The following is a 14278-nucleotide window of genomic DNA, read 5'->3' on the forward strand; positions in this document are numbered from 1 at the left end:
TATGATTTGTAGGCATTTGGCATATAAATAACTTGGTCCCACCGATCTTGTAACGCAAGAACTCAAAGCGAAAGACGTCCAGACGATATTACATTTACTTTCAAAAACATAGAGCTACTTACCATAAAATCTCAATTTTAGAAAAACAACTTCTACCTGGCTTTTTAATATACCAATTCTCCACAATCATTCATGCAGTAAAGATAAGATTAATTCGTTACTTAGTCATGTAATGGTGTCAGAAGTGGGATTTAAACCCAAGTCTGCTTTGTTTTTCATTTCAATCCTTGTATAATCTTTAAATATACGAATTTTAATTTAATTTCATATAAAGAACTTAGAATATTGAAAATAAATTTGTAAACTTAAAAATGTCCTGAATCAAAAAAATTATTATTGTTTTATGTTCATAAAGTCATAGAATTATTATTCTGTTATTATATTGTTCTTATAAGATTATGAATTCAAAAGTAGTTAGAGTCCTCGCTACGCTATTGAAAAACCTTGTTCAGGAATTTTAAACAAACAAAAATCGTTTTTCGTTTGACACATTTGGTTTCCATATTCTTCCGTAACCATTTATGCAAGAACTATAACTTTTTTTAAAGAAATTAAAAATGAACAATAATAAATTCTATCCAAAAATTAAATAGGTTTGTGCTGAGTCCAAAGCAGAACTATATACATATTTGACCAACTACCCTATTTTCAATTTTTATACTAAACTGTGTTCATTTTGTGCTGCAAATAAATGGAACTTCAATTAGTTATGAAAATCACGTCTGTAAAACATGAATTGCATATTAAATTTTCTTTAAAACTTCTTTGAAGCTTACATGAAATTATAACAAAAAGCAATCAGAACATAAAGCAAAAGGAACAAACATATTGGAACTTGGAACCCGATCGAAATTAAAACTGAATAGAATTTTTATAATTTATTGGTTGACATCATTTCGCTTGGAAATAAAAAAAAAAACAAGTTGTTTTAATTATAATGAGACATAGATGTAAATATACACATATTCATATTTGGAAGAAAAAGCTGCAATACCCTAAATGTAAGTCAATCGAATATTTGAAGTTAAAATTTGGAGAAAATATTTAAGTTTGTATTTTAAACTTTTGATATCTTAGGATTTAAAACTATAAAAAATTGTGTGTTGTAAATGAAACCAACCACTTTAAAGAATTAAAAAAAATCACTTAATTAATTCCAATGTAAATTGTATTTGAGTTTTCATTTTGTCAAAAAACTTAAAAATATATTTCCCTAAAAATAAAGTACCATTTTTATCCCTTTAACATTAGCTACTTATACTTAACTATACCACTGTTTGTTTTCTTTTCTAAAACTTCGATACTATTATACTAAAAAATTTATAATTTTTTTTAATGAATTTTACTTAAAATAATCAAGTCTTATATTGAAATCGAAATTGTGTTGTAAAGTTAGACTCTATTGAAAATTCTTAAACTAATCGTCTAAATAAACGCAAACTATTGTCAGTGACTTCTTCGGCCGCATCAGCTAGACAACATCTAGGGTCACCAATATCATTTTCGGTTCTTGGACAAAATGGTGTTGCATTGTCTTTCAAACAATAAGATCCAAAAGCACTTAAAAAAATATTCAAAGCTTAAAACAGTATGTTAAATTTAAATTGAAAAATACTTTATACCTCATTGGTGTATGCATTCCCATGGGAATAGCATTTCGGACATTATATTGAGCTTGACTCCTCGAGATTCTTCTCAATCCTGATGGACAACGCCTCGAACATGGTTCTGCGTGTGGTTCTTGATTTGTATAAATACTTTGAGCTAAATAGCATATTGACCAAATGTGACTACATAGATTTGCATCTGAAATTAAAAATATGGTTTATTATTGGTTAATATATGTATGTGTATTATTATATTTCGATGTACGATTGAAAGTTAATCCTTAACCCTTGGTTGAAGCGAAAATAGTTACTATTAATGTTAGGAAGAATTTGTATTTGAATAATTTTTAAAACAGGAGCAATTTAAAAAAGCTTACAAGTTTTAAAAGAGAAAATTTCAAAAGTTCACAAGTCTTTGTTATGATTTTTATAGAAAAATAATCTTAAGTGATAAGTAATAAAGTAAAATGTTGTTCAATTGTTATACGGGCAATTGGTTTTTGCTACCGATCTTTAATTTTTGATTTTGTATATCAGTAACCTCAAGTTATAAATGTGGGCAATAAAGTTTATTATCAACAAGATGGTAAATGGTTGGATGGAAGCACTTGGATTACGCGGACGATGTTTGCTTACTCTATCATAGGACAATGGTTCTCCATCAAATGGCAACAAGTGTGGATGAAAATTAATTCCGGCAAAACAAAAATGATCTGCCTCGGAACCCGACCATCCTCTCAAATAAATATTTCCTCGCAACCGGTGGAAAAAGTGGAGAGCTGTCAGTACCTTCATCGGCCGCAGGCCAAGCAATGCAGTTGGATCCGCTTACACAAGAAGGAAGAAGAGCTAATGGAACCGAGAAGCACATGTCGCAGAACAATCCAGGTGGATTCAGCGTCATTAGGTAAAAATTGCAGGGAGCTGAAACAAATCTCCGATGGCGCGTAGGCGTAGTAGAAGCCCTATGCCCCTTAAGGGCTTCCCAATGGACTTAACAGGTCTCAGGACCTAAGTAAGTAAGTAAGATGATACAGCGCAGTGTTACCTGTCCTAGACAGACACTATTAGAATTGTAAAAAAAAGTCTCCTTCTAAGTGTTCACAATTAGCCTTATAGATTTTGGGATTTAACACCTATAGAATTATTCTGTTACTCTAAAAGTGCTTTAAAACTAGCATTAATAAAGTTATGGTTAATATTCCCCTTTTTGCGAAAAAGTGGCTTCCAGAGGGTGCCATTTGTATAATATTGTTTTTCACACTTTTTATTAACTTCCCATAGGAACTTATTGTATGAAAATCTTGACATTTCTCGACGTTTCAAGGTCCCTAGAGTCGAAATAAACGATTTTTAGAGAAATGTATGTGTGTGCGTGTCAGGAATGGATGGGACCTACAATTTTAGGCCGAATCCGAACGGCTAGTTTTGAGAAAGCACTTTTTCATGACAAGAGTTACTCTTGAAGGATTTGTCAATTCCTCGCAAGAGGCAGTACCCGCGATTAATTTTTTAAATTAAGGTGGCACAGGCAGGGATTGAACCCAAGACCCCTTGCATGACAGTCCAACGCACTAACCATCATGCAACGGGTACTACTAGTACTAGTAGTACCCGTACACAGGAATGGTTGAGAGTTGTAAGTCACTAGGCCCTGGTTCACAACGGACTGTTGCGCCACCCCATTTGATATGTGTGCGTGTGAACGTACGTTTGGGAAGTTTTTTCGTGGCCAATAAACCAGTAGAGATATCAGGTTCAAATAAATTGCGTTATATAGATAATAATGCAAAAAAAGTGAGTGGGTGGTTTTTTTACCATAGCAATTTTTAAAAAATGGTGAAAATCTTGGTTAAACCAAAATATCTCATAACCAATAACGCCCTAAAATAAAATTTTGTATCATATATATTGTACCGCCAAAGAAGTATTTTTTTTTTTAATTCAATTAATGGTTTTTTAGAAATCAAAAAAAACTAAAAAAAAATATTTCCCATCTCGGATATTTTACAAACAAAAACTGATTTTAACTCCAAAATAATTGTATGCAACAAAGAATAACGTTTTTGACATTCTGGTTAAAAATTGTAAAAATAAAAACCTAAAAAAACATTACTAGAAGTTGGTGAAGATTGATTTGTGACTCAAATATCTTTTCAAAAATTTGAAATATTGGCTTCAATCCAACTTTATTTTATAAAAAATATTGTTTCCGCAATTCAGTTAAATGTTTAAAAAAATCGAGTTGACATTTTTTTACAAAATAAAAGACCTAAACAAAACATTACCAAAAGTTGGTACAAATTTATTTTAGACTCAAATATCTACTTACAAATTTGAGATATTTGCTTCAGATTAATTTAAACTTATAAAAAATTGTTTTCAAGATTCAGTAATTTTTTTAGAAAAATCGAATTGACATTTTTGTTTACAAAAAATAAGAACCTAGACAAAAAATTACTAATAATTGGTAAAAAATTACTTTCGACTCAAATATCTTTTCAAAAATTTGAGATATTATCCTCAAACCAATTTTTATCTCACAGAAAATATTGTTTTAGACATTCAGTAAATTTGTTTAAAAATTCAACAGTCCGTGTTTTTTATAAAAAATGAAATCTACAAAAAATAGTACGCAAATTTTATAAAAAAAATATGTTCGGTTTTCGTTATCTCTCTTTTTCTTGTTACTTTCTTAAAAAAAAAGTTCACACTACCCTACCATTTCTAACACTGAGTAGCCATCTATACGCGATTATGAAAACTAATTTGTAGGTTCTGAAATTAAACCACGCATAGGGTTAACCAGGGTTAAATTTTTTGTTTACTTACAAATGTTTCAAAATAGCTCTTACCTTCATAAAGGTTATATTCGATGATAAAAAGCGACTAATTGTATTTAGCTAATACATTATTTGAAAAATCAACACTACTTTTCAGATGGACGCAACGCTCGACGTCTTCGTCGATAATTAAGGTATAGAAAAAAACAGTTATGCAAGTATTAAATTTAATATGAGACATGAGAATATATGAATGAAATGGGAATGATTTGAAAAAATATAATAGACAAGTATTAAGAAAAAATGCAAAGTTTCTTGATTCAATTACTTTTTATTTGACATTTTAAGTTAGTCAAATTGAGAAATTCAATTCCATAATGGATCCACCGTTTTAATTAGGGAGTTTCTGGAAAGTAATGGGCCGAGCGGGTTAGCCGTACCTAAATTCTTGTTTTGTTTGTAAAAAAATAAGTATTTTATAACAACAATAAATTTCAACTTGTGTAAATTCTTACCAAAGAAGCAAGGACAACAAACGAGAAAATTGTATAAATCAAAATTTTAGCCATTTTGATGCTTTGAATTAACTCTGCTGACACTGCAACTGACACTGACAATTTTCTGTCTGAAAAACCAATCTATTTATATTAAATATTTTAACGTTAATCTGGTACAATTTGGAAGTTTTATGACGCTTTACCATTAATAATTTAGTAAGTATATGGAAAATATAATACTTGCCTACAAAAAATTAACTACACTGCAATGTAAGGATGTATGTAAATTTTATTAAATTATAATAAGACTCTTAGATTTTTATCTTAAGAGGTAAAAGTGGTTAAACCATTTGCCAGATAATTGCCAAGTCTATATCTTGATCTATAATTACCTATGATTAATTTGTATAGTTCAATAAGCTTGATTACCTATACCTATTAATTATAAGTAAATACTTAACGTCATCATAGACATTAAATTTAATTTATTACAGTTAAGGGTCATAAGTTTATAAAATGTAATAGATTCATATTCGCATATTTTGTATAAATATATATTTTTTTTTAGACAGCTAAGTGTCAGTGTCAGTTGCAGTGTCAGCAGAGTTAATCCAAACAATCAAAAAAGCTTAAATTTTGATTTATACAACTTCCTCTTTTGTTGTCCTTGCTTCTTTGGTAAAGATTTACACACGTTGAAATTTATTGTTGTTATAACATAAATTTGTTTTTATAAAAAAAAATAAGAACCCCATCGCCCCATCACTTTCCAGACGCCCCTTGGATGCAATAGATCCCTTATGAAGTTGAAATTTCTTAATTTAACTTCAAATGTCAAATAAAAAATAATTGAATTAAGAAATTTTGCATTTTTATGCAATGGATTCATTGTGGAAACAGCACTTTTGTACCTAAAGAACAATTTACAAAAAACCGGGTAAAAGGCATATTTCTTTAAATCGTATTAAAAAATAACATTTTAACAAAGTAGGACGATGTACCATTTATAGCAGTTAGTTATCTTTTTAGAAAAGAGTTGAAATTCTGCCGATTATTAGAAATATTTGATATTCCCTTAGAACAAATTTTGCGTTTGATAAATCTTGGCAACTAAATTTTCCATATTTATATAAAGTACAATTAACTACGAAAGGAGATATCAAAGATTTCTGTACTTCAAGGTTTGAAATATATGAACTTTTTATACCTTTTAAATGACCCTTCTATCTTGAACATTGGACATAAGCAGTTTTTTTTGGTGTTCCATATATAGTATAGTTAGGAATTGCCAAAAATACGATTCGCAGTAGTCCGGTTTTTATATTTGAAAGTTGATACAATTGAATATTTGCCACAATAATTTATCAAAAAAATCAAAAAAAAAAAATAGCGAAATTGATACCAGGATTGGAATAGTGTAAGCTGATTTTTGATAGTTGACTACCAAAATCTAAAAAATACGTTTGTGTAATGTGATAGTCGACTTCAAAGTTTTAACCAAACAATTGGACACAAAATAAAAACTTCAAGGAGGGTGTGGAAGCGAGCTTGAAGCTCGCCTAAATTCTTTATATACCTGAATCGAGTTGAAATGAACTTGATTTGCCTCGATTCCGGTGAGAAGTTGATTTTACAAATAATGCGTTATGGTCGGTTTATTTCCATGTTTGTGTACAAAAAATATAGTTTGGTTTTAATAAATTTTTTTAATAAAACTGCACATGGAGTAGGTCCCATATTCTTATATGGTCCTGAACTATTCCGTTTTTCATTCTTTAACAAGAATCAAACAATCAAACTCACTTGCACTTCATAAGAAACATCGAAACACCATTTGCATTTTAGAAAGTGCTGTCAAACTTTATAATTTTTAAATGGTGGAAACACCATGAAGATATATTTAATTTAAACTGAGGTAAACCTTTGGTGGAATTATAGAAAAACTTAATTATCTTTTCTATTGTTAGTTATTCCATTTTTACTAACAAAACCAAATAATATCAACAGTAACAGATTTTTTTGTTTCCAATGGAAAACAATTGATTCACAATGCACAACAACACAACGAACATAGCCATCGAGATATAAATCAATCGTACCAACATTTGAGAGAAATCACATAAGATCCATTCGAGACTCGTATAAATGTCAAAAACCCATTCTACTTTAATTTTTTTAGTATGAATACTGCGATGTTTTTGTTATTCGTGTAAAATCCTACTATTATATTGATAGATTTTCCAACAAAACACGGGTATGGTCTTAGACCTCACCAAAGCTCAGCTTTTTCGGATTTTTTTGAATTTTTGTAAAAAGAGTGGAACAGATTATTGTAAAATTTGAAGTTTCAGTCTTAAAGTGAAAAAAAGTTAAGATTGTAATATTTGATTTATCTTCAATTATCAGTTTCGTGAAAAAATGAAAATGTTTTAAATAGTTATACCATATTTGGAAAATAAAAAAACTTGTTTGAAAGGATAGATATTGGAATTTTTAAGCTTTGTTTGTAATTATGTATGAATTTGTAAAATTATATGAAAGCATGTCATTATTAAATAGTGTATGAAATTTTAGCTCTACACTCGTTTAAATTAAAAACAAAAGCAAACTCAAACCCCTAAACCTTTAATAATGCCATTATTAAATTTTACCTTTAATTTTTTGACGTTTTTCAATAATTATAGAAGTCAAAATAAATTGGCTTTTCTTGGACTTTGGTTTAAGAATTAAAGCTGAAATTGAGTACAAAAAAATGAGAAGAAACAGAGTTAAATCATAAAATTCTTTCAAACGTCTTTATTTTCTGTAAGATGTTTTTAGGAGTATCGTAAGGATAAAGATTAAAACAATAAATCTTGTGCATTAAAATGACGGCCATTCATTACCAATCTGCACTTTATTCCGGAATTTCAAGTAATTGAAATAAAAATAATGATAATGATAATAATGACTTCTTAAAAATTGTCAAGTCATTGGAATCCTAAATCATGTGTCTCCACTTTACTCATAAAAAATGTGTCTATAGAAAAACTTACTTGAAGTACCACCACAATATGGTTGACGTTTCCCACCATTTACACAAAAGTCCACATGTCCAACCTTACCAGTTTCACCATAGAAACCAGCATTTGTATGAATTACATGAACAGCTTTAGCATCACCACTATCTAATCGATTAGAGTTTCCTGGTTTGATAAGAGGACGAGCTGGATCAAGTCCTGTTTAAGAAAAAAAAAATTTACATTCACTTTTATAATATGATCTATAGTTGGATTTATTTACCAATAATTCGTTCTACTCTAAAGTTCAAATAATTGGCCATCAAACCACAAATATGTGCTCCCAGTGAATGTCCAACACAAGTTGTCCTATCCACTTTCATTCCAGAATTTCGCAAGAAAGTGAAACTCTCAGCCAAACACCTTGCGACGGTCTTCAAATTATGTACAGCAGCAACATAGCACGGTGGTAATGCTAATGCACCCCAATCAGCAACAAATAGATTGTAATTACCATGACGAAGGTAAGCTTTAAAAATTTGTTAATATTTTGTTTACAATTATTTTTTGTATCTTCATTTCGGTATACATGATAGCTAATTCAAACAACTTTATATTAATTTAGTTAACATACCATCGCGCAGAACTGACATGGGAAGCGTGTTATCCCCTCCAGCATAGCCATGAATTAATATGATATTTTCCTTTTGTGGATCCCATTCGTTGTTCCGTAACCAATCACCTTGTTCAATGTCTAACTGCAATAAAATCATCATTGAAAATTTGTAATGATTAATTTCATAATAGTTCTTAGATTTCAAAACCTATTTGAAGTCATTGATTATTTTCTTAATACGAATGATAGTTAATGGGTGCAGGGCTGGATTAGACACAACATAACATCTTGAAAATGTAAGTTAAGAATAAGATTAAACATAAACTCCACGAACTACAGAAAGTTGACACATTTTATATTATCGTGAAGAGAATGTCCTAAAACTAATCGAATTTACAGCCGTTTGTGAAAAAAGTCTTTCAAATTATCTCTCACCAGATCTATATACATCAATAAGACACTTCTAATTTAGGTATTTGTGGAGCTGAAGTTTGGCCCTACTTAAACAACTTTTGTCGTCTTTTTCGTCTTTGTTGAAGGATAATTTTGACAGGAGGAAAATTTGATCAATTTCGAATTGTTAACTAGGGTTAAAAAATGGAACTTCAAAGTTGTCTACAAGTCTTATGAAAAAAATACAGTTTCGAACTATTTGTGTTAAACTAATCTTCAACATCTCTTAACCCCCTAAACACTTGTTGCTCTCCTCCGATTTCAAATATTTTTCAAGAATTATGAAGAAAGTAATGTTCGCTAAAAAAGTTCAGCTTTGAAGGAATATTTTCAAGTGAATTTTTAATTTTTCTGGTAACAATACAAAACTATTACTCCAGTTATTATCTGAATGCTTCAAGTATTACTAAATAAATACAAATTGTTTTACAAGAAGTTCTCAAAACAGTGATGTACATTTGAGTTAGCAACTCTTAAAAATAAAATAATTTGACAGTCAAAAGTTACTTCGATTTTATTTAAGGGCACCTTTTATTTTCATTGGAATGAAATGAAAATTCTAAGAGCTTAAAATCGCAAAAAATTGTAAACTCAAATTATTCCAAAAACATCAAGTGATAATCTCCCTTATCAAACAATTAGTTTTCAACTGCATGATGATATTTGATTTGGAAAAAGAAAATGAATACATTATTTAAACCTAGAAAATGTAACTCTGCCCTTGATGTTTAATTTCATCATAAACTTACGACTTACATCTTTTACTAATTGTTAATTAACAGTGAATTATAGTTAGATAGAGGCGAAGTCAAGGTAATTTGCTGGCCCTTTTGCTATTGTTTAAACCATTCTTGAATATGACTTTATAAAATATAACCAAATAAAGCAACCAAAATATAACCAATAGAGCTTTATAAAATGTGTACTTTCTAATGTGAGCTTTAATTTTTCATAACTTTACATTTTAGTCTGAAAAGCGAAAATTGATAGTTAAGTTAGTTAGTTATGTTGTCAGATCATTCAGAATTAAAATTTATTTTAGTAAAAAATTGTCTATTCATAAAGTTAGAAAATTTTGGCCCAAAATCCTACAAGGTCAGCTGGTTGGCTAATTGGAGTTTGAATCCCTTTATCACTTTTTCTATTATATATTTTAGCGAAGGAAATTTCAGATGTCTTAAACAAGCATAACTCACCATTTCAAATATTAACACACGAAATTGTATATGTTTACACGATTCTAAGACCTTTCGAACAATTTTTGGACAGAAAGATTGACAATATCAATATAAAATAAAATCTAACAAGAGTTTATAAATATATTTACGTACATTTATTTTAGCTGCCAAAAAATGTTATTAACTCCGGAAATAAATTTAAAAAAAAATAAAAAGAAGACCTATGACACTAAGTTTTAAAAAACCTTATTATAAAAAATAAACTTGATACTTTAAAATAAGTAGTTTTTCCCTTTTACAAAAAATATAAAAAGTAGGTACACAACGATTCCTCAAAAGCCAGACATTTTTTTTTTAAGATTATCCTTAGATATAAATTTTTGGTAATCTTTCGGCTAAATATCATAAACATTTTGTGCAAACAAATTTTAATTTGAAAATTAAATTCATATAATTTTTCACACATAATATCGTCGTCGTTCTATTAATACTCCCTAAGTCCATTTTTTGTGTTTTGAGATATTTGCAATAAAAGTTTGAAATCAATATGCAAATTAATAGATTTTGGGAGTTTTAATTCTTTTTTATTTAAAAATGGTGCATTCTTAAACTTAGGGAGCTTTGAAAAAAATATAAATTTTGTCATTTGCATGAACTTAGTGTATTTATTTCATTTTTGCGAAAAATGGACTTAGGGAGTTTTCATAGAACGACGACGATATTTTGTATAAGTTTATGTTTTTAAATAAAAATTGAATCATACAAAACATTATTTTAGAAAAGTGTACAAATATGTACACAGTGTTTTTTGTAAATTAAATATTCAATTAAATTAATTTGTAGTTTTACCCTTTTTCAGACACTGACTCTAATTCTTTTTCATTCAGATTTTATCAAAATATTTAGAAAATCTTGAAAATTAAGACAAAAAAAAAACAGTTTTTAGGTTATCGTCAATTGTAAGGTCATACAAAAAATCAATTTAAGTCACAATTGTGAAATGAATTCTGGAAAGCTGAATTTGCTTCATAAAATAAAATTACAAAATTTAACATTTTTGGAAATTGTTTGTTTGGCTTTGCAACAATCTTCTATTTTCTACCATAAAAAAGTCTATAAAGTTTAAATAACCTAACAAATTATTATTATTTTTGTTTTTTTATTGAAGTAAACTAATAACCACATATATTTTATATATTTAAACAATATATCATAAAAACCTGCTTACATTAACATTAACACAAAAAAAAAAAAAACTTTTAGAATAAATTAAAATATTAAACACTGAATTTTAAAACTAATTAATTTATACATTTAAGCCGTAAAATTCAACATTAAAAAATACAATCAATAAAAATGTTTGAAACCAAATCAAAATTGAAGTTTAAATAAAAATGCGTTATTTGTAATGCCTCATAAACTAAATGCAAATTAATAGACCGTGTAGGTCGCGGATGGTGGAAACAATCTGCTTTTTTTTCCATTTTGCTTATGCAATTGAACTTTAATCTTGAACCAAAACATTATTCTCAATATTTGAATTTAATTGGGTTCATTTTTATTTTAACTTATTTGTATTCGTACACATTCACAAACTGTTTTTATATTTAACATAACAAAAGTATTTAGAAATCATTAATAAAAAAAAATGTTCCACATACGCCCGAGTGAACCATACACAATTACATGAATCTTATTTAAATAAATAGAAAAAAAAACACTCACTTGTTGTCTTGTTCCATTCAATTTCGTATATAAATAAAGATTTATATCTGGATCAGGACATTTGTCATACAAATCATTACCACGTTTCCACACGCAATCCTCTCTCGATGTATTAAAATTAGCTGAATCTCCCAGATACAATGATTGCAAAATAACTCGTTGAGAGTTTCCAACTAATATAAAACATAAAAATGTTTAAATTAAAATTTTAACCAAAAAGCAGCAAAACTCGAATCAATATTATTTCTTACATTTGCCACAGAAAAAAACTATCACTACAAGACCAATAAGGTATCTTGATGTTGCACCACTTGCTGTACGCATTTTATCAATTTAAAAAACCAAAACGTCCAAAAATTTTTTTCACTACTCCAAATTTTAAGCAGATTTTCGTATTCGAATGTAAGACTTCAACATATCAGATCACGCACTATTCAACTTTTTTAATTTTTTAAAATTATTTAGTTTTGGTTGATGTAACTTCGAGTGGTGGTCACAGAGTTATGATCCACCAATGCTCACTCCAGTGGCAGTAAACCTCCCGAACGTGAGCCACCGATAACCACCGCCGCCGCCGCCGTGGCCACAGCCGTTCCAGCCGCACCAAAGTCGCTGAAGTCATGCTAACCAGCAATCGTTTTTTAGGTTTGAAAAGTTTTGCAGTGTGAGATACTTTATTTTATTTATTTGTTTTATATTTTTCAGCGAACAATTCTTCAGGCTTTAATCCAAACGCAAGTCATGACGTAACGCCTGCAGTGTGAGTCTGAGCTCTGGTTCATCTGCGGGTATTGGCGGGTTGGCCGGTGCTGTGTGCGGTTGGGTAGGATAGTCAAACAACATGTTGCATTTTTTATGTTCACAGACTTAGCATTCCATTTCCATTTCCAAAAACAAAACAAAAAACATGTGGGGAATAACTAATAACTCCAAATGAAGACTTTGCATGTGTTCCTATTTGGCCGAGTTTAAGTCTAACTTTGCGATTTATAATTATTGTATTGTTTTACCTTTGACTATTATGTATCTCTGCATGAATTTTTATTATCTGTTGGCTTGAATGAACATTGACAGCATGAATTTATACAAGACGACGACTACGAAGATGATGATGATGATGATGATGATGGGAACTCCTAATAAAATTTGTATTTATGGCGTATTGAATGACCAACAAAGTGCTGTTATTTGATAGACAATAGATTTATTTGTAGTAGAAAATATACATAAATTGATTGAATACCTTTTTGGATGTCTGATGTACATATAGAAAATTCAAACTTTAGACCAATGGAGACTTTACAATGGTTAAGAAGGAAGTCGAGTTCAGTGGCATTTATACGATGACACTGATTTCCGTGAATGGATAGTTTGTTTCAATGTTTTTTTTTGTTTTCTTCAATCTCAAATTTATATGCACTTAAAGTTTGTCTTCACTGCAGGTGATATTAAATGCGGAAAAATATAAATTAAGATATCAACAATACGCGTGTTCGTCGGAGTTGGTTTTGTTTATACATATTTAATTGTTAGGTATCAAATTTGAAAACATAAACCTAGTGCAGGTGCAACTTGAGAAGGAAATACACGGCTTATCTGCAAGAATAGATTTTTGCGAGGAGGGTAAGAAAGGTATAAACAACAATCTGAGTTCACCTTTTCTTTTTCTAAAATAAAACAAAATGTATTGTTCCTTTAAGGAACATTTAAAATTGACAACTTTATGGAGTTAATTAGAATTGTCTCCCTGTATCCTCACACTGAAATCGTTATTACGGGCGAATTTTAATGTTCACGCCCGAAGGAATGTGTGCTGTAATTTTTGCTGAGTTTAACCATCTTACTCAGGTCGAGCAGAAAATACACTTGACTTGTTTCTTACTTCTAATACTGTTAAATACACAATCAGTGTATTGACGCATCTAGGCACATCGGACCATAATGTCATATCTGCTAATTTCTCTTATCAAACAAATCCAGTTAAAAAAATAGCTCCAAAGAGAACCGTTTCGCAGTATGAGAAAGCCAACTGGGACGGTCTCAATAATTTCTTCAGGATCTTTAACTGGTTGCTAAGCTTCCTCAGTAGCGAAGTAGATTCCAGTGCAGATATGATTTGTAGTATGATTCATCTGGGAATAAAAAATAATATCCCGAATAGTTAAAAGTATTAAACCCAAGGTTAAATCAAGCTTCGATTTGAGCTGCAAAGACGTTATCAAGGAAAAAAAGGTGAGCTTCCGAATTTTTAAAACCAACCCAACTGAGTAAAACCGGAAAAGGTTTAAGCAAGCCACGAAGACTTGCAACGCCTATATTCGAAGGACCAAATTTTTACATGACCAAAAATTACGGCGAAA

At 29.6% G+C, this 14278-nt stretch overlaps 1 protein-coding gene and 2 long non-coding RNA genes across 4 annotated transcripts; 1 reads left to right on the top strand and 2 right to left on the bottom strand.

Moving 5' to 3' along the window:
* Positions 1-1139: 1139 nt before the first annotated feature.
* LOC129950968 (lipase member I-like) lies at positions 1140-12435 on the bottom strand. Of its 2 annotated transcripts, XM_056062942.1 has the most exons (8): positions 12170-12435; positions 11919-12091; positions 8581-8704; positions 8230-8475; positions 7983-8165; positions 7599-7679; positions 1683-1866; positions 1140-1620 (listed from the first exon to the last, which is right to left on the bottom strand). In XM_056062942.1, the coding sequence occupies exons 1-8, from the start codon at positions 12240-12242 to the stop codon at positions 1473-1475; spliced, it is 1212 nt and encodes a 403-aa protein (XP_055918917.1). In that variant the 5' UTR covers positions 12243-12435; the 3' UTR covers positions 1140-1472. The 2 variants fall into 2 exon arrangements, with proteins under 2 accessions (XP_055918917.1, XP_055918918.1); XM_056062943.1 differs by lacking the exon at positions 7599-7679 and having other exon boundaries at positions 1144-1620; positions 12170-12428.
* On the bottom strand, positions 4762-5102 carry LOC129950969 (uncharacterized). Its single transcript, XR_008782113.1, has 2 exons — positions 4966-5102; positions 4762-4897 (listed from the first exon to the last, which is right to left on the bottom strand). It is a non-coding gene; the product is annotated as an uncharacterized LOC129950969 (long non-coding RNA).
* LOC129950970 (uncharacterized) lies at positions 12181-13095 on the top strand. The gene is made up of 3 exons (XR_008782114.1): positions 12181-12320; positions 12384-12563; positions 12624-13095. It is a non-coding gene; the product is annotated as an uncharacterized LOC129950970 (long non-coding RNA).
* Positions 13096-14278: the final 1183 nt, after the last annotated feature.

Source organism: Eupeodes corollae, chromosome 3 (genome assembly GCF_945859685.1).
Source record: "Eupeodes corollae chromosome 3, idEupCoro1.1, whole genome shotgun sequence".
Classification (NCBI taxonomy): domain Eukaryota; kingdom Metazoa; phylum Arthropoda; class Insecta; order Diptera; family Syrphidae; genus Eupeodes; species Eupeodes corollae.